This window comes from Phallusia mammillata, chromosome 7, assembly GCF_965637545.1.
Source record: "Phallusia mammillata chromosome 7, kaPhaMamm4.hap1.1, whole genome shotgun sequence".
NCBI classification, from domain to species: Eukaryota; Metazoa; Chordata; class Ascidiacea; order Phlebobranchia; family Ascidiidae; genus Phallusia; species Phallusia mammillata.
The window spans coordinates 616,031-639,160 of record NC_137258.1 but is presented as its reverse complement, the minus strand read 5'-3'; the positions used below and the strand labels follow the sequence as shown (position 1 = coordinate 639,160).

Below are 23,130 nucleotides of genomic sequence, written 5' to 3'. Positions count from 1 at the left end.
CACTTCCTTATGCTGTGTTAATCATATTAACAAATAAACCGACTAAATGTATCCAACTTCAAGGGCTACAAGGGGGCAAGGTGGTTGGTAAGGACCTTCCACTTATGTCGCTTACCTTTCTGCGGACAGACCTAGTTCAACTGCCAGTTATTCTGAACTTGCATGTTGCGCATATGTGGTTTCACAATACTACCGCACGTAAAGAACTAAGGTAGGCGAAATATCGTTCGCACATTTGAAAGGCATAAATAACATTAGATATAGATGGAATTCTGCGTACCTTGTGCATATATGTGGATTACAAACGTTAAGTACATAACTGCATCGCTGTAAGGATTGGATAACAATTACAGGCAGAAAAAAAGCACCAGGTATTGAAATGTGGGAAAACTAATAATAATCCGGGCAAAAAATGCTTTGCAGAAAAAGAGATAAAGACATAACGGTCTGCATCTGCAGGCAATTCAGTACATGTTGATTTTAAGGCACCCCGTCGGCATTGAATATTCGACTTACATCAAAATAGCTTCGATAAAATAAAAATAAAAACTTAAGGTGCAACAAAGTATAAAAAGTTCATTGATAATAATCTAAAGTAAAATAATAAGCGGCTTCATTAAACCAAGGCAATTGTAGCCATCGTTTGTCGAACTGCACTAAACCGCATCTATTTATGCGCACTTGGTATCAAATCGCATAAAACGGTATGGAACCCGAAAATAAGCGATAAAGTGTAAAAAAGCTCAATCACTAGTCGCGTCACGCCCGTTTCGAGTTAGTCATGAGAACGTAGCCGTCATTCCTCGATCTTGAGAATCCGCTTCTATGTTTACTTTCCATGTAAAGTCCGTAAGCCGCCCCCTTTACCGCCCTCCAGCCGCCGAAGTATAGAAACCCCGCGACAGCTACGACACAGAAGAGCATGAACGAAAAACCGAAGTGGTTACTGTGAGAGTGACGTCTAACATAATCGTCCATTTCCTGCTGCGTCAGGGTTGTTTTCCTTTCGTCATCATCTTCTCTCTCGTATTCGATTTCGTCATCATCTTCGAAAGGATTTTCGTCTACAAGCAAAACTTTCAATTAATGGTAGTTATTAGGGATGAGCCGAGCACAGAACCCTGAAAGACTGACATAAGTGACTTTAAATGGGTTAGATGGTGGAAAACGCGCACTTCTGGGGCCTATACAGCTTAATGCACCGCTGGTAATGTCAAGGGCACCTTGAAAAGCTACAAGCTAGCTTGGAATTGGGAATAATTGTGACGCCACAATGCAGCGAGCGTGTTTGTCGAGGACCGAGCTTTAACGTGAGATGCTCGGTGCTCGACCAAACAGAATTCGCAGTTTTGGCCTATCCCTCGATTATATCACGGATAGCAATAAAATAGATGTTTAAGACTGGGTATGTTATTTGTTCAATTATGCTGACTTGTTTAACAATGCTAGTTTAGGTGTGTGGTAAAATTCACACTTTGTTGTAATATTTTTTTCCGTATATCAAATCTTAAGTTTAAATTGCATACAAATGTCACAAAACTAAGTTGTTCCTTCTGCAAACATACTTTTGGGTTTCGACACTGCAACATTACCAAGCCAAATTTCCAAACTTACCTTCATTTTCTTGCTCGTAATCATCATTCGGGATTAAATTGCCTTCAACTTCTTCTACGTTACTTTCTTGTCCAAAAACATCTTCATCTCGAGCATTGTCTACTTCGACATCTAATGTGTCGTCTTCCATATTAATGGAATCTTCTTGAAAATCTATGTTGTTAATTTGGGAATTTGTTGTGTCAACCTGGAAACCCATGTTGTCTTCTTTGGCAATCATGTCTTCTTGTTCAAAATTTATGTCGTTTTCTTGAACTTCTATGTTCTCTTCTTGGTCAATGGTGTTGTCTTCTTGGACTTTGGGGACCTCTTCCTGGTTAATGGTCTCCTCTCCATGGACTTTGGGGACCTCTTCCTGGTTAATGGTGTTGTCTTCTTGGACTTTGGGGACCTCTTCTTGGTTAATGGTCTCCTCTCCATGGACTTTGGGGACCTCTTGCTGGTTAATGGTCTCCTCTCCCTGGACTTTGGGGACCTCTTCTTGGTTAATGGTGATGTCTTCTTGGACTTTGGGGACCTCTTCTTGGTTAATGGTGATGTCTTCTTGGACTTTGGGGACCTCTTCTTGGTTAATGGTCTCCTCTCCATGGACTTTGGGGACCTCTTCCTGGTTAATGGTGTTGTCTTCTTGGACTTTGAGGACCTCTTCCTGGTTAATGATGTCCTCTCCCTGGACTTTGGGGACCTCTTCCTGGTTAATGGTGTTGTCTCCTTGGACTTTAGGGACCTCTTCTTGGTTAATCGTGTCCTCTCCTTGGACTGTGGGGACCTCTTCTTGGTTAATGGTGATGTCTTCTTGGACTTTGGGGACCTCCTCCTGGTTAATGGTGTCCTCTTCCTGGACTTTGGGGACCTCTTGCTGGTTAATGGTGTCGTCTCCTTGGACTTTGAGGACCTCTTCCTGGTTAATGATGTCCTCTCCCTGGACTTTGGGGACCTCTTCCTGGTTAATGGTGTTGTCTTCTTGGACTTTGAGGACCTCTTCCTGGTTAATGATGTCCTCTCCCTGGACTTTGGGGACCTCTTCTTGGTTAATGGTCTCCTCTCCATGGACTTTGGGGACCTCTTGCTGGTTAATGGTCTCCTCTCCCTGGACTTTGGGGACCTCTTCCTGGTTAATGGTGTTGTCTTCTTGGACTTTGAGGACCTCTTCCTGGTTAATGATGTCCTCTCCCTGGACTTTGGGGACCTCTTCTTGGTTAATGGTCTCCTCTCCATGGACTTTGGGGACCTCTTGCTGGTTAATGGTCTCCTCTCCCTGGACTTTGGGGACCTCTTCTTGGTTAATGGTGATGTCTTCTTGGACTTTGGGGACCTCTTCTTGGTTAATGGTGATGTCTTCTTGGACTTTGGGGACCTCTTCTTGGTGAATGGTCTCCTCTCCATGGACTTTGGGGACCTCTTCCTGGTTAATGGTGTTGTCTTCTTGGACTTTGAGGACCTCTTCCTGGTTAATGATGTCCTCTCCCTGAACTTTGGGGACCTCTTCCTGGTTAATGGTGTTGTCTCCTTGGACTTTAGGGACCTCTTCTTGGTTAATCGTGTCCTCTCCTTGGACTGTGGGGACCTCTTCTTCCTTAATGATGTTGTCTTCTGGGACTTTGGGGACCTCCTCCTGGTTAATGGTGTCCTCTTCCTGGACTTTGGGGACCTCTTGCTGGTTAATGGTGTCGTCTCCTTGGACTTTGGGGACCTCTTCTTGGTTAATGGTCTCCTCTCCCTGGACTTTGGGGACCTTTTCCTGGTTAATGGTGTTGTCTCCTTGGATTTCGGGGATCTCTTCTGGATTATTTGTCTCTTCTCCTTGTACTTCGGGGATCTCTTCTGGATTATTTGTCTCTTCTGCTTGGACTTCGGGGACCTCTTCTTGATTAATGGTGTTGTCTTCTTGGACTTTGGGGACCGCTTCTTGGTTAATGGTCTCCTCTTCCTGGACTTTGGGGACCTCTTCTTGGTTAATGGTGATGTCTTCTTGGACTTTGGGGACCTCTTCTTGGTTAATGGTCTCCTCTCCATGGACTTTGGGGACCTCTTCCTGGTTAATGGTGTTGTCTCCTTGGATTTCGGGGATCTCTTCTGGATTATTTGTCTCTTCTCCTTGTACTTCGGGGATCTCTTCTGGATTATTTGTCTCTTCTGCTTGGACTTCGGGGACCTCTTCTGGATTATTTGTCTCCTCTCCTTGGACTTTGGGGACATCTTCTTGACCAATGGTGTCCTCTCCTTGGTCTTTGGTGACCAGTTCTTGATTATCTGTGTTGTCAACTTGGACTTTGAAGGCGCCTTCTTGACCCATGGTGTCCTCTTCTGGGACGTTGGGGACCTCTCCTTGGACTTTGGGTGCCTCTTCTTGGGAATTTGTGTCTTCTCCTTTTACGGTTGTGTCCTCTCGTTGAGTATTTGTGCTGTCACCTTCGTCGTTTCTGTCGCCCTTAACCCCATCTTCTTTACCCAGTTCAACTTCAATGGCGTCCATCTTGTCACCAACGTCGTTCGCACTCTCTAGTGCGACTGGAACATTTCCTTCTACCGACGATCCAGGAAATGTTGAACGACCCGCGTTTGTTTCAAGCGAATTCATATTCGAAACCAATCCGTTGAGGTTTAAAGGAGCTTTAATATCTGCCGGATAGCCAAAGGGTAGCTGCTGGCTTGTGTCTTGCACACGGGCGACACCAACGGGCGGCGTTTGTCCATTGGTAGCAGCAAACCCCTCATTTTCCTTGTTGGTATTCCGAAGGTCAGCCATATTGCTAAAACGACCTTGTAAATTCGGGTTGGCCTCCTTGAAAGCCTTGTTCCTCTCCGCCATTAAACGAGCCTTGTATCCCGCACTTGATTCTCCATTCAAAGGAGCCGCTGATACACAGAGTAGAAAAAACGACAAAACTACGACTAACATTGAAAACTCCATCTGCAAAGAATATTTAATTACCGTTTTGACTGGGGTGTATTTAGTTCTGAAACACGACATGCTGATCACACATAAGCTGTAAGTTAAATCTGAGCAGAATACGAAAAAACGTGGGGCTATTTTCATTACTTTTCCGTTTCTAGGCAAATATGCAAGCACCTTAAGTGCACTAAGGACTACAGTGAGGAACACTAGGCGATATGTGCGCGCTGTGACCAATGACCACACGCGAGTTTTTGAACGGCAGAGATTTATTGTATGAATCCGTGCTCACCAGCGCAGCTATCAAGAACGTTTACCAGTTTTTAACTTTGTAACACACAATATTTGGCTATCAATTTGCCAGTGCTGTTCCTTCGTAAGCATAATACATGGTTTATTAACGCTAAATTTATTCTGGGGATCTTTCCCTATTCTATTGCCATTGTCGCAACGATTTCCACCTTTCATTTTATAAACCAATCCAGGGTTGTTAAATAGCTCACCGTTGAACAGCGAGTCATAAGTTTGCGTTTTGTGGTTCGGTTTGTAGCGAAAACGACCGTAAAACACCAACGTTTATTTAAAACTCGTCGTGATTGCATTAAATTCCAAATACCCGTTTAAAGCTTGCCCAACTCGACCTTCAAACTAATCAATCAAACAATCACGGAAACGTTTACCAGTAGGCGTTTCCAGCCTATTCCCACATACCAATTATCACACCGTCGTGCGAATTTCTACAACTAAACGTGTCTACGTTTTGGCTACCTTTCAAATCTATTGGCTTAATGATAGAAGTTTCATTGAATGCACCAATGGTCATAAATCGTTTAATCTTCGATGCTGTATGTTTTAAATGCAATTAAATTACTACAGCACCTTGGACTTACGTACCTCCTTGTTATTTTCCAATTATCAAGAGAATAGTAAGCTCTACTTTACAATTATGCGGGCCATAGCAAACAGGGGTCACAGTCGTAAAGATCCGTCGAGAAAACAGGTTTCGCCACTTGCAACAAACAAAAACTACTGCCGATCTTTTGATGTGCGCTCGAGCGTTGAATGGTAATTGGTAACACTGCTTTCCAGTTCATGGACTCAAATTGCGTAATTTTGGTCACAATATCATTGGGCGTCACGTTAAAAGTCTACGATGCCCTGTTGTGGCATTTTTCATTAGAAAGCACTACGGTTTTTACAAAATAAACGTATTCAAATTACCTATAAAGATGATCCTTTTTTAAGGGCTAAAATATTAAATTTCTACCACGATTTTTACAGATCATAACTTTAACTGCTGACTGTAAGTTAACTGTGTCAAACCAATCGTTTTAATTTCAACAATCCATAATTAGAGTTGGGCCATATACAGGCAGAAGCATAACCTAAACACCCTATGAAAACAAATCGTAACCTAGTCCTTCCCACAACTCACAACAAAAACTACCAAACTCGGACACAGACCATTTACGTTGAGTCGAAATAAGTATATCTATTATGCTTACTGAACATTACCAATATTTTAACAGTAACACGTCTACAGTTGACTAGTTGCTGCTGTACAGAAGGCAGCTAATCTATATCGGAAACCAATCTGTGGGCAGCGGCTATACACAACATATACACCGTGCTCAATCCATCTGTTACTGCTTTATCATTTCCAGCTTATGTTTCATGTAAGAGTTTCATTAAACAACAGATCTACTTTGTTAAAGACGGCTCACAACTCAACGGAACCTCGAAATTATTTTCCTCTAACGTACTTCACAGCACACCTGACACGACCCGCGAAAGAAAAAAGGCAGACTTTGTTTGTTTTCAATGCTTCACAGGTTAACCTGAAATCGGCCCAGGGCTGTTTTCGGTCAGCTTATTCGCCTTACAATGTACACGAGCCCCAAAACGCAGTCATTGAAAGTTTCAGACAAACACAGCACTATTACGTTTCAACGTCCATGAACCAGGAGACGCCTAACAAAACTAACATTTGTTTGAAGACCCAATGACGCGGGTAATAAAATATGCGGATACTGGTTGGTTGCTGCATTTTACATCCATTGAAACCCGGATATATATATATATGTTTAAAACACAGTCACAAGGCTTTGGACCTGATTTGTCGAATGAATATAAATTGTCACTTTCGTTTCCGTCTCATAAACATTGTATCATTGGGCTTTAAAAACCAGTTTCCTTTCCTTGCCTAAATTAATCGTGGGCCCAAATATATTCACAGCTTTCAATACAATGAAGTAGACCACACAATTGCGAACATATTTGTATTTCGTTTAAAGCGTATGTCAGGTATGTAGTAAAAAAGGTTTGACCAACAGCATCCTGGTAAGATGGCAGTGAGGTGATTACATTGCTTCATATCAATTCTAAGAACCATTTCAGAAGAATGCAAGAAAAAAAACATAAAGTAATAGGAAGACACATAATTTTGTATAAATTGCACATGGTAGACATATAGGCCATATAAGTAAACAAGAAACACCACTTTTTAAATTTTACCACTTTACTGTAATGGCTTACAATGGATTTTTAACCCTGGAAGCCCAGTGTGATACAATAGCAATAACAAACAGTGTTATGGCCAGTGATGTACGAAGTGAGTAAGAAACAAAACTTGCAGCATAAAATAATTAGTATTACTATGTTCAATAATAATGCTACATTAATTACCTACATAGACACTATGTGTGTTTGTTTTGGACTATTACAAACGTTTAGAATTTATTGCACAACATGCCTGAATTTAATTCCCTTTTTCCTACTTATGCTTCTGCAAACACACACACCAATCAAGACATGTTACAATAATCCACAATTTCTGTGTTTCCTATTCCAAGCAAAATAGCAAAACCTTTTCGATGTGACAGGATGGTATCACACATCAGTTCAGTTTTCGCTTTCTGAACTTGCGTAGAATAAACAAAACTGCGACGAACACGGCTAAAAGTCCGAAGCCAACACCACTGACAAATGTCATCTGACTCATAATTTCATGTTCACTGAACATTGCTTTGATAGCGTTGATGGTGTCCTCTAGCTTTGCTGTTCTGTGGATTAAGTAAGTTTGTTAATGCTACAAAGAAAAACCTCACAAATATGGAAATACACTTTTAAGGTGGCATTGAAATGCATGGTAAATTTTTGACAAAAGCCTAAAACAGTGGTCCCAAACAGGGAGGAATTCCTACCAATGGGGCAATTTTACAACACTTGAGTTGTGGAAATATGGCTGGTGAAGTTAACAAATGACCCTTTTTTTAAATGGTTTGATTCTACTATGTAGAAAATTAGGGGGGAGTTAAACTGTTTTGATTGTTATGGGAGAAATTTGTCAAAAATGTTTGGGACCACTGGTTTAAGAGCGTAATGTCAGATTCAATCTCACATGTATGATATAAGGCTTTATTAAACTAAACTGATGAACCAAATCCATCCCAGACTAAACAAATAAACATAGGGTGTTATATAAATGAGTATAGCCTGGCAGCAACTGTTTATTTATTGGGTATTTTAGTAATATGCAAAGAAGTTGTTACATTTTACAGTTTAAAAAACCTTACGTTAAATGTTAACATAAATGTGCAATTAGTTTTTATTTATATTAACTTACTGGTGGTCAATTGGTTTTGGGACGACTAGTGCTTCTTGATTAGCATATTCCTTTAACACAAAGCTTAGCAGTGCTGCGGATGTCCGGTTGTCACTTTCGTAATGATACAGATCTGTTCGGTGGAAACTGAAACACAAAGATACATCCCTGGTTATCAAGCGAGATCCATTCTGTACCAAAAAAAAACGCTTTTTTCATTTTGGTTATTAGCGTGTAAACAAACTTCAAGTTATTATTTCAAGTTATTAGTGTGTAAACAAACATTACGCAGCAACAATAACAACAGAGTATTATTTTTAGGTTCAGGTTGGCAACATGCACCTAAGTAACTATTCAGATTTTAATTTAAAATCTGAGTGATATACTTCTAGCAATGTGGATTTCAGCAACATAAATCCATCTAATTGACCAGTTACTCTGTGTTAGGAATGTCAGAAAGATATGTTAAAACATATCCCTTGTACTAACTAAGTTGTTTCTATCTGAGTTGTACCTGTACGACAACAAGTTGCCCCTGGCATGTTTCATTGGAACTTCAGTTTTTCTTATACTGATAGATTACAAAATAGGATCATAATGTATGTGTTGTACATTAAATATATATATATATACAGTTTGCTGTGATTAATTCAAATTTGAATGGTAAGTCAAAATAGTTTGAACTTATTGATGCATTTAAACCTTTGAATATTAGGATAACAATTTGATCACATACTCACAATAATATCTTGATGCAATGTTTGTTTTCATCCATGCCAAATCTTTTTGTGGTAATCGGGTTTTCTGACGTATCAACAATTGCAACATTTTTCCGTCTTCGTAATCTAGCTGCTGTTGTGCCAAGATCAGGAAGAAATGGTTTGAAGCATTCTGGTCTATTTGAATTGGCACTGCAAACCAAAGTTAGAGTTTAAACAAGTGAAATATCTTGTTTTCGGAAAATAACGTAGGCAAAGCAGTGCATATACGAAAGTGCTAAAAAATGGGTCATTTATTTTAGTTTTTGCAATGAGTATGCCATGATTCTGCCATGATCGTTGGTCTACATTGACGCTTCAGGGCTGATCCCAGTATGAATGTATTCATTCCAATTTTATTTACTGTAATGGAACTACTGGACTACAAACTGTTTGTTTCTGAAATCATTCAACTCACAACATGACAAGCCAATCTCCTGTTGTTGCACCAGTTGATGACTGAGTTAAATGTTCGAACGTTTCATCTGTTAATTCTGGTAATGGAGTTTGTTTAGCTTCTTCAATCCAGTCAACTATAGTGTCTGGTGCAAACTCATCTAAAACCATGTGCGTTTAAAATTTTTAGCCATAATGATTCAATCAATTTCCTGTCATACCAAGTCTGTCATAGAGAAATGAATGGTTTCCGAGAAACAGAACAAACTGTGGGAATGTTGTGAGCCCATATTCTGGAAACTTCACGGCCAACTTGTAACTTTTCACCTTCACGAAGTAATTGGAGAGATTAAGCTTTGCATAGTTGTGTTGTAAAATAACAACACACTGGATATAAATTTACTTTCTGCATAACAAAGGTATGTTGTTTACCTGTCCTTCCTCAATCTGATCAAGGTACTCAACCGCTTCATGAAACAGTGGCATTTTTATTTTGCAATCAGGACATTCATCAAAGTTTGTATCTGCAAAACAAAAAGCTGTTTAAACATTTATCGATTTATTAATATAAATTTGCCTGTTTCTAAATTACTTATTGTTTACCAATACAGAAAAGCATTTCATTTAATCGACAATTATGATCAACATATTTCATTGTTTTTTATTGGGACTGTTAGCTGTATTGCTTTTTCAGATAAAAACTGTACTTACATAGAAATATGAGCATTTCATGATCCCCAGTTGCAATCATTTTCACTAACTCAGCTTTGCTTGTGTGCGTTACAGCATTGGGGTCGTATTCACAAAAGCATTGCAGTACACACAAAGATACAACAACAAAATACAAGTACGTTGACCAACAACTCATAATACTGGAAAGTGAAATGTCTGAAATGTAAAGTTTGTGAATTAGAAAACCGCCAACTTGTTTTGACACGTTACGTATATGTTGGTTTTAACGCAGCAAATCCCATACTGCGAAATATTTTGGAAGGTTGCATACAATTTATAGACGATTTAAACATTTTTAACCAGCTATGAGTTTGTTTTTTGCTGTGCAATGGTGCACATGGCAACGTCACCACGATATCACGACGCATCTAAATTTTTGCTGAATCACAAGTTGTTTCTATGTTACCAGTACGCGATTTGTATTTGTTTTTCCGTTGTAATGTGTTTTAGTAAACAGTGATAACAAGCCTAAATTAGAAAAAATATTGACCCTTTTAGCATTTGATTTGTTAAAATTTAAAAGGAACTTCCTTATTTTGTGTTAATGGTAAATTTTTGAACAATCGTTCAAGTAATTTGAGCACACATTTATGTCACCAACAAATGGGGCTGTAAGTATCATCTTGCGATCTGCTGGAGAACAACTTGTCGAGTAAATAGATCAGACAATTAAAAGTTGTCGAGAGCCTTTGTCTGCGCTTCGGTAGAAGACTCTTACACCTGTCTCAAGTTTCCAAATTCTGTCTGAGTAATATTAAAGCGCCTCAGTTTAAAAGTGAGATGTTAGTTTACGAAGTGGCCAGACAACTGAAGGAATACTTTCAAACTGTGGGTTTAAGAGCAGTGGTGGGATTCAGCCGGTTCGCACCGGTTCTATAGAACCGTTTCACGATTTTTTAGGAGGTCAGCGAACCGGTTAGCATTACTGGTAACTGTCAATGTATGTTTTGTAACAGAACCGACTGAAAAATAAAACTTTTGTTATAGAACCGGCTGACAAAAAATTTGAATCCCACCACTGGTTGTGAATAATATGTTTGCCTGGGTGTAGTTTTTAGGTTAAATTTATTTTGTAACAGACTAACAGTTCGACTACTGGGATTTGCTTCCTGTTACAAACAAATGACATCTATTAAATCAAGTTCGTCGGAGCAACGCCATGCAGTTACAATAAAACATGGAAAGGACCCTGAGGTTCAGGCTGTTAGCATTCGTTCCACCAAACATAGTAAGCGCAATTTGTTCACTCTGAATAGAAAACTTTATCACAAAACGAAAGCAATATTAAGGTACATGCCAATGTTCAGGTCCGGATGATGACGTCACAACCCGGCCTCCAACCGGACGAAGTGACGTCAGAGCAGGAAAGCGCAAGTCCAAGTCGATGACAACTCGGTCAACCATGACGAATGAGGACGATTATACAGTTGTCCACACAAACACCCCCTGCACTACACCCACGTCATCGGTTCGTGATGACGCACCTGATATCGATCCTGTTGATGACGCAAACAGTGATGACGTTATGGCTCAAAAAATGGTCGGATGGAAAATGACTCCCAGGGTATGTTAAAGTACTAATTGAGTTTTAGAATATGTGTTTGTCTTAAATTGTATGACGCAACAATGGTTTTGTTCTAGGTCCATTTCCCCCCACCAAACACTATTAATGCCACGTCATCGCTACGCACTTCGGAGGGAAAGATTTTAAAGAATCTTCCTCAAGACGACGGAGTAAGTTTTTTGGGGGGGGATTTATTTCATTGGAGTTAGGAAATTTTGGTGACTCAGCCTAAATTATATACTTTCAGCAATTAATCAGCAATCTAAAAGAAAATCGTATTTAAACTTTATGTTTGAACTCAGAGGGAGTTTTTGAAAGTGCATAAGATTGATCCTCCGTTCATTCATCGTCCCGATCGTACTCTGGTCGTTCATCAAACACTTCCGATGCCTCTGGAACCAATCAAGGTAGAATGAACACAAACACAAACTCTGTAGGAAAAGCTTGATCGTATTTCTCGTGTTGAACAGGCTTGGCCAGGTTACGGTGGAAATGTTTACTTTCAACCATTTCGTGTCGATTCGAAACCGATCGCTGATCGAAGTTATAGTCCCAAGTCACCAGGCAAGTGTTATCAGCTGGGTTTAATTCTTGTTTTATACAGACAACGATTATTAGTCAATTTTTGTTTGGTACATTATAAAAACATTTGTGTTAAGTTGGCAAATCATGGTAGCTTACGACAGGCGCACTGAAACATTAATATAGCCTACAGAAATAAGTCGATTTTCCAAGCATTCCCATATAGCATTAAATTGGTAGATTAAAAGTTTTTTTTTACATTTTGTAAAATGTTCATAAATTTTGTGCATAATTGTTTGTTTAAATGTTGAATCGGATAACTGCCTCAGACAAACGAATTAATTTTAAATATAAAAGTATCAATCCAATAACTGATAAACTGCAGACAGTGCACACTGTTTTGACCTGTTAGGTTTCATCAGTGCAGCTAGTGACGAGAGATAGGCCGTATTGCCTGCAGTGTACCCATCCAACGGCACTCCCGTTTGTTGGGGGTAACATGAAACAGTGTGCACTGTATGCAGCTTAATTGAGTGAATATTGTTAAAGGGTCAAGATGTAGAAGTCAGGCCACCTCACGGTTGGAATTTTCAACAGTCACTCCCGATGTTTATTCATATTCGAAATCCAGATCGTTTCCCAACTGTTCATCCCCGAGTGTTCCGTCCACCAGACGAGTGATGACGGCTGGAACGCAATCCATAGGTTTGACTCCTGTTCGGATAACGAAATAACTCTGAGTCAAGATGAACATAAATTCATAACTGTGATTAACCATGAAGCATCTATGCAGTCCAGCGATCACGGCACACTTGCATATAAATCACAGTACGCCAGGACCACTGACGGCGCAAAATTGAATCAGTCGGTCACCAAGTATTCACCACCATATGGTCTGCGCCTTGCCATATATTGGCGAATGCCTGGTGACCGACTATTTCGGTAAGGAGCCTACTGTGATTTACATGCAAGTGTGACTTGATCGCTGGTCTGCATAGACGCTTCAGGGCCGATCCCAGTTGACTATCGGATAACGAACAACTTTACTGCATTGTAAGTCATTTACATTTTTCCACCACCTTTGTTTCTAAGGTGCTGGCAGCAAACACGGCCTTGATGACGACATGGACGCCCATCAGCACCGTCAAATGGCGCACTTGGACAAAAACTATGTGCTAGGTTTGCCGAAAAACTCTACCTTAAATGAAGACTGGTCTTGGATTTCGGGTAAGAAAAAGTTGAACTGCCGTTTACTTAAATGAGTTGTACCGAAACAATGCTACATTGGCATAGGAATGGAATCGTTGGGAAGCCTCAAGATAGGCGATCCCGCGTTCAACGTGCAACGCCATTCGACAAACGAAACTTTTACTCGTCACACAGTGATGGAAAAAGTTCCTCATAATTTTGTATTTCATCCAAGTGGGTCCCGAAAAAAGTCAAGAGGCGTTCCGACTCCCTTGGCTATCAAGCGTTACAGCATAAAATACGGAGTACCGGAACGGGCGCTTAAACAGGTAATGCAGCCACGCTGTCAAACCAACTGATTTTGTTAATTGTCAACAGTACAACGTATGATGAAATTTGTCCTTGTTTTGGCAGTTCATCGACCGCTACTATCGTGACAACCAAGGTGTCATCCGTCTTCCGGTCATACCGCTCCGCGTCAGTGGGAAAGGAGTACCTGATGGAAAGAAACGAAAACAATCAAATATTGCTGCGCTGTAGTAGTTGCATTTTTTTGTGATTTACTTTGGTTTCTAAACGATTTATTGTGTTTTCTGTTTTGTTGACTGCACTTAAAATCGAAAGTTATTTTGCTGCTTTTTTGCTACAAGACAGTGATTTGTTGTTTTGAAATTGTAATGTATTTTTAGTGTTAGCAAGGCAAAGACATTTTTCTAAAATAAATTTTCTACGATACCATTCAACTCGTTCCGCTTGGTTGCGTTCCACGCAGGGAACACGTTTACGTGTCTACGAACAGCTGATTGGATAAAAAGTGGTGTTGGCGTTTCTGCACGAAATGGAAGAAATTAGAAAACCGAATTGTTATAAATAGATGATTTCATTACTGTGGAAAAATGGTTAAATTGTTAGCGTTGGATTTTAATACGTAAATTATGATTGATAATGGTGAATGCTAAATGTTGTGAAATGATAAAGTTAAATTTATTTTCATAATTCTATGATTACAAAACAAAACTATTACTATTATGCAATTAACAAAACTATTCAGTTTCCTTGAAAGAACTTTATTTTTAGTTTGTGACTTCGGTTTGGATGTAGGGCTGATTTAATATGATACTAAAGCGTGGGTCAGAGATTTTTTGTTGGCTAAAATTTTTCAGTTTTAAACCAAAGAAACGACTTACCACCTTATTGTTTAGGATGTTCCAACTAAAAATATAAAATGTTAAATTGCTAACATATTTTCTGTATTTACTTTATTTTGTTGTTATTCCCAGCTTTAATTCATTTTATTGTATAAAACTTTACAAAAAACAAACAAACAATGGGAATGCCAAGAAAGAAGCCGAAGAACCCACCTGTGATGAGCCATGAATTCGTCATACAAAATCACGCTGATATCCTGGCTTGTGTGGCTATTGTGATTGTGCTGGGATTAATTTCAGAAGTAAGTTGTTACTTCTTAGAGTTGCTGTGCTGTTATTGTTTTAAGACTTTCTTGTATAAAGCAACCTGCTGCCGACAATGGACAACAAAACAAAAATAGTTTTCTCAAAAAATACACAAACACAAGAACTTTTTAAAGGAACTACTCCCAATGCTAGTTTCACTGTGCTAAAAAATGACTGTGAATTTAATGTAGTTAATGATATCAATGACACACATTTTGCGATGGTTATAATACTTAACTTATGTTTTGTAACCATTTGAAGGCCACATCGAAGCTCAGCAAACCATTTATATTCCTACAATATGGAGTAACTGATGAAACAGAGGAAGAACCAGAAAACCCTGATGCACCAGGTTAGTTTATTGCTGATTTTGACTTGCTCCTATAAAACCATATTTTCTGCCTGACCCCTACTTTGCGGTGTTGTGAACTATGTTGACCTAAATTAGATACCCTTAGGTCGAGTGAAGATGATTGCAAAGTTTAAATCAAAGCTGATGAAAGTATTTCTATATTCTGACATGTGCCATTTTCATTATTACCAACATTCCATAAACATTAGAATTGATCATTAGATTTTATAACATCACTAGAAACAGTGAAGTCCATAATAAACCACATTTTAATATGAAATGTCAAACCTGTCTTTGGTTTGGGGTCACTGCTATTTTACTGGTATTTCAAAATTCAATGTGTGAAATATTATCCTCCTGTACTATCTTACTTTAATAGGAACAAGACTGTAACTATGAAAAAATCAGAGAGTGTAACAACAAACTGCATGTTTGTTTCAGTGCCTTTTCCAAAGGAGTTTGGACGTGGAATTCTTGATATTTTTGCTGTGTTTTTCCAAGCTTTGATGATTGCAGTTGTTCATGCAGTGATTCAGGAATATGGTGTTGATGTGAGTGTGAAGGATTGTAATTTTGTGCTCAATTGTAAATCATTAAGTATTTGCGCTTGTTTGTGTACTCCGTCTTTGTGTACATTTGTTTATACATCTGTTCGGAACCGTGTAACACAGGGGTGGGCAACCTTTGTTACAGTAGGGCCAATTATAAATGTCAAAATTGAATCGCGGGCCGCACATGTGCATAACACAAAGTGATTTTCCTTTATTTCTTACCAAATATGCTACAGGTATAATTTGTTTTTGATTTCTAGCCACATTTAGCCAGGTCGCAGAAAACTAGCATCAGGCGCATTAGTCAGCTCAAAAATATGTAATAGTTGGACTTGTCTGCCTGTACTTTTGAAATCCATGCATCTCTGCGGGCCGCACAACCTTTAATGAAGGGCCGCATGCGGGCTGCTGGTTGCCCACCCCTGGTGTAACACATATAAACCTGTGTACATGGTTCATATTGGTTAACTCCTGTATTGTGGATTATTAGTTTCCAAACAGGAAGTATCTTGTCAGGCAATCTGCTGAACTGGTAGTAATAGAAAACACAGCATGTTATACAACATTATTGGTAATAAACCAAAGTTATATTCATGGTAAAACTATAACACAACTGACCAAATTTTTATATGATTGTGCAGAAAGTGTCAAAGAAACTCCATCTTTCTAAGACAAAGAACAGCAAATTCAGTGAATCTTGTCAACTACTTGTGTGGTGTGTGGGATCGGCTGGTTGGGGAATTCATTTGTTGCTTCAGGTGTGAAAACATGTTTTCTATTATATTAGTCACAGTACATTTTCTCGTGAATGAGAGACAGATATTTGAATGTTTTTGACAAAATTTGACCTCTAACAGCCTTTCACACAGAATTGGTAAAAACAACCTCACTGACATGCAAACATAGACTTAGGGTGTAAAACAATTAATTTAACTATGGAAAAGGGGTATTCCATTGGATTAGTTGGTGCTTATGCTTGTAAAATATGTATGTTTATTAATGATAAACAGTTGTATGTATTACGTACTGTCTAAACTCTAAAAAGTATGTTTTCCAATCCCTACAAAAGAAACAAAAAGCCACAATTCATGTGTATACAATGGTAACATGTCTCATATGGTTTCACACAATTCACAGTATACAATGAAACTGTTTTGGTTACTACATAAAAGACTTTGCTTTTTAGAATAAGTTTATCAGCAACATTGCATTACTATGGGAGGATTACCCACACAGTGTGATGTCATGGGAGAACAAGTTGTTTATGCTCATCCAGGTTTGTCACATTCAATATTTAACATGTTTGGGTGAACTGACACAAAATTTACTGCTTACAAAATGATTTTTCAAAGGGACAATATCTAGTAAATGTTTGAACAGGTCACAGGTTTACATTTTTTGTCAATGTTCACCGGACCCCCCCCCCCCTTTTCAAAAAGTTGTGCGTAAATTAAATAGGCCAAAATCGTTCCGTTTACCACTGCGTGATAACAGGGAGTCGTCATCTCAAAGACGAGACGTGAGCCTTCAATCTCTTGTATTTGCTTGTTATCTAATCGCCAATTGTGACGTAACAAGGGTTTAATAAGGAGGTTTATGCGCTAACAATCGGAAAGTTGCGTTCCGGCTAGGACGCTGATAGCAGTTTCTTGCTAAATGGTAACTGCACTAAGTGCAACATATCAAACTGTTTTTGCATTTGAACAATGTAAAAGTGTTAAAAACGTGTAATGTTGTGTTGCTTTGATCCGCCAAACACGTAATAGTTTGTCAAAAACATTAGATCGATGTAAATCGAGTTATGTTATTAGGGTAATTTGTTACTTGCCAGGCACAATTTATGCCTTCTGCAGTTACCACCTTTAGTGCATTCGTGACTTTGCGCAACTTAACAGTAGGATTACCGCTTCAGCAAGAGATTTAGTTCTTTAGAAATTGGACCCTGTTTTTTTAAGCAACGATTTTGATTACCTGACAGTCACGCTTATTTTGCAGTTGCAGTTTGGCTGAGTAAGCTAGATAGCAGCGGCGAAATCAGAAAACTACAAAGCTTTCGCTAAAATTACCTGTTCTTCCTGTCAATTAGATGGGTAGAGAAACCGCCAATTTTGGAAAAAAGTGCTTTGCCGCATAACGCGTCGTTTTGAACGACGTGTGACGTCATAATGACGTCATTGGGGATTTCCCCCCAAAAAATTGTTGGACCCCCCCTTTAAAAATTTCTGGATACGCCCCTGGTGACACATGATAAGGCATTGTTATGTGTAATAAAGGGTTCTGCTTCTATAAACCGTTGGGGGCATTTTTGCGCAGAGTGAAAACTGAATGTTTTTAATGGCTTCTACTTCGTGTATAACTATAAAAGATAAAAATAAACTTATCTATGGATCAAAAAAGGTGTATAGTTCCCTGATGTTTGACCCAGAAAAAGTTTTATCTGCAAAAATTTAAACCTTGGCCCGTGCAGTAAGGTTTTGAATGGCCAGCGCCAAAATAAAGTTGGACCACACTGATTTAGATTAATGTGATATAAACCATATTTACTGATGCAGATGGCATATTGGTTTCATATGTATCCTGAACTCTACTTCCAAAAAGCAAGAAAGGAAGACATCCCAGCTAGAATCCAGTACTACACTCTGCACCTTATATTCATTACTGGTGCATATATCCTGAAGTAAGTATTTAAGCAATAAAAAGAATTTGGTTTTTAAGAAGTAAGTGTAATGTCATAGCAGACTACAAGAATCAGCCTCTGTAACAGGGTGGTGACCGACAGATCTGTCTACACTTGTTAAATATACAAAATATACTCATTATATAAATATACTAGTAATACACTATATACTAATATACGAAACAAGATTTCACAACAAAAATTGGAAGCCGCAAAATAAAGGGATTTAAACTTAAAATAGTTTCATTGGTAGTTTATTTGTTTATGTAGAAGTGTTGATAAACATAGTCTGTGAATGCACTCTGTTTGGTCAAATTTAGCAGTTTTATGCAATGTGTAAAACTTTCAACACAGTTACCATTTTTAGATTGACCTTTAACTAGCGCTTGAAAATTGAATCATTTATTTTGTTTGACAACTGCACAAATGTCATGAAATACCCATTTTGATAGCTTTCAGATGTTATATGGTGATAGTTATGTCTTTTATTATCCTTTCTCATTGCATGAATAGCATCTTAATTTGGCAAACATTTGTGTTTACAGTTTCTGGAGGATAGCGATTGTTATTGCAACTTTGCATTACATTGCTGAAGGTGTTTTCCATGGATGTAGAATTGCATACTTTGCTGAGAAAAATGAAGTATCAAGTGTGGGGTAAGTTTAAAACATGAAACTAGAGTATAGCCTGAAGTAACCTATGTTATTATCAACATATATTACTTCCATATATTCACAAAATTAGAGTTTTGTTTGTAACTAAGCAGGGCAATAAAAGCAAGCAGCTCACATTTAACAAAGGATTGTATGTTTTAGATTTTCTGTTTGGAGGATTTTGTTTCCGGTTGCTCGAACTTTCATTCTTGCTCTTTCCTTCCTCATGTTTTGGTTCGGACTGGGCAGAGCTGAAAACCAAGGAATTGATTTTGCAACTGGAAACTTTAACTCATTTTTTATCCGGTTAGTTTATATTATAAGTATGGTTAGTTCGGATATTAATAATTTCCATTTCCACATACAACAAAGTGAATATTTCTAATAATTAGGATAAACGTGTTGTTCGTTACATCTATCACTGCACATTAACTGCGTCATTGCTAAAATTGTCTTAAAATGCATTAAAACGCAGCACTATTCTTTTGTTATCCGGTTAACTGACAAAGACTATCTGGATATCATTCGGTTAATCGGTTAACCATTACCCGGATAATTCAACCCTAATAGCGTGACCATTTAAACAAGACCCAATTATGATGAAAAAAGATACGCTTTCTAATTGTGGTTAGCAACAAATTAACATTTTGAAAACTCAGGTGGGATGATGTTTTAATTTAAAGGAAAAAATTAATTGTTTGAGGAGAAACCTTGAACACACTCACATTCAGAGTGTGCTATTGATCCCATTTGCTCAATACTAATACAAACATTTGTGGTTTCCAGCCAACCATGTCCAAATTCATATGTTGCTGTGTTTGTCAATAATTTCATCTCTTTACAAAACACATTTATAAAAATAAGTAAAGCTGAATCTTATACTTACAGTATTTGTTTCACCATTGACTGTATTGGTGTTAATGTGTAGTTCCCAGTCAAACAATCCAAGGTTGTCATGACATTAGTTGCCTATGTTTTTGAATATATGTTTATAACTTAAGTGTAAAATGTTTGTTTCAGTATATAATTCATTGATTTGCAATATTAAATTACAGTTAATTATGTGTCTCAGATTTTGTTTGCCCACCAAGCAAAAAATGGCATTCCTGAGTACTCAGGGCTTGGGAGTTCATCCCAGTATAGTTTTGTTTGTTTGTTTGTTTAGTAAATGTTCGGGTTTTATGCCCTTTCCTGTTATCCAGGCAATATATATATATATATATATATATATGTTGTTTGTTAGGGATGTGCCAAAACTGCCAATGCTCTGTTTGGTCGAGCACTGGCACGCTCGGTGCATTATGACATCACAAAAAATCCTCTTGTTTTTAGCTCTACAAGGTCTCTTACGTCACCCGCTGTATTTTATTAAGCTGTACATGCCCATAAAGTACATGTTTTTCCACCATCTAATACATTTGAAAAATCATTCGTTTTTGTTCACAGACACCCTTTAGAACACTAGTTACATATGTTAGCAGGGCATGAATATGCAAATTTAATGCTCGGGTCAGTTTGTGCAACTGCTCGGCCGAGCACCGAGCATTAAAAACAGCGATGCTCGGTACCGAGTACTCGGGTTCTGGCTTGGCTCGGCCATCCCTATTGTTTGTTGTGGGTATCACATTGAAACCAACTTAACATTTTTTTCAGGATGATATGTCTGTCTGCAATCTGTTTGCTGCAAGCTTGGCTGATGTGGCCATTCATTCAGCTTCAAATCAGAAGAAGCAAGGAAGAAAAACTGGTGAAGAAGAAAACTGCAGCTCTCGCCATGGTTAAACCAAAATCAACTAAGAAAAACCGTAAGTGTTGTTTTCATGGATAAGTAACTGCATTGCTACTATTGTTACTGGTACAGCCCTTTTCAACCAGTGGTTTATGGCATCACATCCAGGGTAAATATTTACTCCAAAATGCCCTCTGTTTACATGGAAAAAAATTTACCCTGATTTTCAAGTAATAAAACATATTTTGTGGATTCAAATTATTTCAAATTATATGGATTCAAAATATTTTTATGCAAAATCCTGGTAATGGCAATTATCACTGTAAAACCATAAAGTAATTCTCTCAGTTGTATTGTTCATTGTTCTTTTAGCAATACTTACCACAAAGAAATTGTCAATAAAAGTGCGGCGCAAATAACAAAATGTTCGGAACCACTGCACATACCTGGCTCAGCATGGTTTTGTACTAGCATCACTTTTCAAGCACACATTGAATTTGATGTTGAAATATAATATCAGTGACTAGTTTAAGAAATATCCTTGTGTAAATTCCATACATGAAGAAGTTTCCTACAGCAAGTGTATCAAGAATTATTCAAGGAATAATCACAGTCATACTTACCAATGTGTCAATATTAGAGATATATTGAAATTTTGGTTTTCCCTATGATATTGAAATTTTGGTGAAGTTGGATGTTTTAAATTTACATTGCTGCAAGTAGTTGGAAAAGCAACTGAGAAGTTTGTGACTTGCTTTTTGTTTTAATGTAAGTTCAGCAGGTCTTGGTGAAACATAAATATTGTTGTGCTCTTTCTTGCAATTCTGACATTGTTTGAGACAAAACATAGTCACACCCCATTGTTCTAAAATTTTAAATCTACCTGTAGTTTATTGTCATTTCTGTAATTTGTTTTGCAGAGAAAAAATCTGAAGTTGATAATGATGTTGGAAATGGAGTGACGACCCGATCAGGCAAAGTGAAGAAACATTAAACTGCCTTCGATGGTGTGGTGGAAATCTGTGGGGATCAGCTAATTATGGTTGCGGGATTCGCTGGGTTTATCCCACAAAGTTTTTCAACACATCCTCACTGAACTTGACAATAGCCATGTTTCGATGCAGTCTACAATCAGGAACATGGCTTTATACTTTTTAGTTTCTTCCTACTATTTGTTAGTGAAAAGTGAAATGAAAGAAATTTCTGGGCAATATTTTGTAACAGATTTCCGAGACATACATTTTGCTTAAAGACATAAAAAATATCCATTTTCACATGAATAAGACTGTTTAAGCAACTTGTGGCATTGAAATGAACTGAACGTGTATCTTATCTATTGTTTCCTTGTGTCTTATTGTGTAAGAGCGGAAATGTTTTGGATCAAGCATTGATGCTTATTTTACAGAAATGGGTGATGTTTGTTGTGTTATTCTTTGCAAACTTATAGTCGTTTTTTTCACATTCTACTCATCAAATCAGAGTTTCTGGTTTTCAGTTTGATTTTCGAGTTCTATTCGTGTTTCAGGAAAACCCAACCCTAATATTCATTTTGTATTAAAAATGCTCATACCTAACATAATAGTTTATGAGTACATTTGCCACCTTCGCCACGACTAAGCTTGTGCAGTTTATAATCTGAAATTATTGAGCCAGACACGGGAACAACTTGAAACAAACTGAAACGTTGTTTTGGCTTTTTGCAATCAAACGTTATGTAATGTACATATCGCACATTATTTTATGCCTTTGCATTGTCACCTATTGCTGCATCATGGAGCAACATATGTAAAATAAAATCATTCGAAAATCTGTAAACTGGCACCAGATTTTGTAAAAGCGTTATCTTGTGCCATGCGAAAATATTTTTTACTGGACATGTATCATCATTTTCTCCACTTGTGGCGCTGTAGGGTTATAATTTGTGTGCAATGCAACATCAACGCACAACAACAATCACACTGCAGTAAAAGTTAACGCTGCATTGTGTGTATGTTGTAATTTTTACAACCATATCTCATTTTCCTGATATTTGGCTGTGTATAAACATTCATTTTTGTTACGTTAATCGTATCTCCTACAAGACATCACCTGGTTCAAATTTTCAGGCCTGTACTCGTTGCATTCTAGTCCAAATAGAAATGTGTGTGTCATTTGTGTTTTTGGAATCGCATTTTGTGGAACTAACAGCATCATTGTATGTTGTGTAACATGCGGGTAATTGACATGGATTGCCCGTTCACTGTAATTTAAGAGACCTTTTGTTTGTGCCAATAAAGGGATGGTGTGAGTAAAGATACAGGTGTACAGGTGTTGTGGATAAATTTTAGTAAGGTTACCCAGAAGTGAGGGACTGTACCATGTCAAAAAGACGGGAAATGTAACGCATACAATGGTAAAACATATGAACCCAATATTTAATGAACTTGGTTGTGATGATAAC

General features: G+C 38.1%; 4 protein-coding genes across 10 annotated transcripts; 2 read left to right on the top strand and 2 right to left on the bottom strand.

Annotated features, from left to right (window-relative positions):
• Positions 1-147: 147 nt before the first annotated feature.
• Positions 148-4,553, bottom strand: LOC145237688 (uncharacterized). 7 transcript variants are annotated; one of them, XM_080100643.1, is made up of 3 exons: positions 2,090-4,553; positions 1,615-2,047; positions 148-1,064 (listed from the first exon to the last, which is right to left on the bottom strand). In XM_080100643.1, the coding sequence occupies exons 1-3, from the start codon at positions 4,526-4,528 to the stop codon at positions 760-762; spliced, it is 3,177 nt and encodes a 1,058-aa protein (XP_079956769.1). In that variant the 5' UTR covers positions 4,529-4,553; the 3' UTR covers positions 148-759. The 7 variants fall into 7 exon arrangements, with proteins under 7 accessions (XP_079956769.1, XP_079956771.1, XP_079956772.1 ...); XM_080100645.1 differs by having other exon boundaries at positions 1,615-2,173; positions 2,216-4,553; XM_080100646.1 differs by having other exon boundaries at positions 1,615-2,425; positions 2,552-4,553.
• Positions 4,554-6,775: 2,222 nt separating this feature from the next.
• On the bottom strand, positions 6,776-10,187 carry LOC145239500 (thioredoxin domain-containing protein-like). The gene is made up of 7 exons (XM_080102828.1): positions 9,980-10,187; positions 9,701-9,792; positions 9,490-9,595; positions 9,291-9,429; positions 8,855-9,025; positions 8,136-8,261; positions 6,776-7,572 (listed from the first exon to the last, which is right to left on the bottom strand). Exons 1-7 carry the CDS (start codon positions 10,134-10,136, stop codon positions 7,407-7,409), a joined length of 957 nt encoding a protein of 318 aa, XP_079958954.1. The 5' UTR covers positions 10,137-10,187; the 3' UTR covers positions 6,776-7,406.
• Positions 10,188-11,046: 859 nt separating this feature from the next.
• LOC145237665 (uncharacterized) lies at positions 11,047-14,011 on the top strand. Its single transcript, XM_080100611.1, has 10 exons — positions 11,047-11,228; positions 11,308-11,564; positions 11,642-11,734; positions 11,867-11,971; positions 12,035-12,128; positions 12,636-12,791; positions 12,869-13,012; positions 13,179-13,313; positions 13,380-13,603; positions 13,689-14,011. Exons 1-10 carry the CDS (start codon positions 11,123-11,125, stop codon positions 13,812-13,814), a joined length of 1,440 nt encoding a protein of 479 aa, XP_079956737.1. The 5' UTR covers positions 11,047-11,122; the 3' UTR covers positions 13,815-14,011.
• Positions 14,012-14,526: 515 nt separating this feature from the next.
• Positions 14,527-22,982, top strand: LOC145238326 (translocating chain-associated membrane protein 1-like). The gene is made up of 10 exons (XM_080101464.1): positions 14,527-14,724; positions 14,990-15,080; positions 15,522-15,631; positions 16,273-16,389; positions 16,818-16,907; positions 18,184-18,308; positions 18,854-18,964; positions 19,124-19,267; positions 20,615-20,766; positions 21,611-22,982. The coding sequence occupies exons 1-10, from the start codon at positions 14,602-14,604 to the stop codon at positions 21,682-21,684; spliced, it is 1,137 nt and encodes a 378-aa protein (XP_079957590.1). The 5' UTR covers positions 14,527-14,601; the 3' UTR covers positions 21,685-22,982.
• Positions 22,983-23,130: the final 148 nt, after the last annotated feature.

Bases quoted from the DNA above. Each gene is read 5' to 3' on its own strand.
- LOC145237688 (XM_080100640.1), bottom strand. From the start codon at position 4,528: ATGGAGTTTTCAATGTTAGTCGTAGTTTTGTCGTTTTTTCTACTCTGT. The intron at 1,065-1,614 runs GTAAGTTTGGAA...TTTTGCTTGTAG, and splicing joins TTACGAGCAAGAAAATGAAG to ACGAAAATCCTTTCGAAGAT.
- LOC145239500 (XM_080102828.1), bottom strand. From the start codon at position 10,136: ATGAGTTGTTGGTCAACGTACTTGTATTTTGTTGTTGTATCTTTGTGT. The intron at 9,596-9,700 runs GTAAACAACATA...TACTTCGTGAAG, and splicing joins ATCAGATTGAGGAAGGACAG to GTGAAAAGTTACAAGTTGGC. The intron at 7,573-8,135 runs GTAAGTTAATAT...CTTAATCCACAG, and splicing joins CCAAAACCAATTGACCACCA to AACAGCAAAGCTAGAGGACA.
- LOC145237665 (XM_080100611.1), top strand. From the start codon at position 11,123: ATGACATCTATTAAATCAAGTTCGTCGGAGCAACGCCATGCAGTTACA. The intron at 11,565-11,641 runs GTATGTTAAAGT...GTTTTGTTCTAG, and splicing joins GATGGAAAATGACTCCCAGG to GTCCATTTCCCCCCACCAAA. The intron at 12,792-12,868 runs GTTTGACTCCTG...TTAACCATGAAG, and splicing joins GGCTGGAACGCAATCCATAG to CATCTATGCAGTCCAGCGAT.
- LOC145238326 (XM_080101464.1), top strand. From the start codon at position 14,602: ATGGGAATGCCAAGAAAGAAGCCGAAGAACCCACCTGTGATGAGCCAT. The intron at 18,309-18,853 runs GTAAGTATTTAA...TTGTGTTTACAG, and splicing joins ACTGGTGCATATATCCTGAA to TTTCTGGAGGATAGCGATTG. The intron at 18,965-19,123 runs GTAAGTTTAAAA...TGTATGTTTTAG, and splicing joins AATGAAGTATCAAGTGTGGG to ATTTTCTGTTTGGAGGATTT.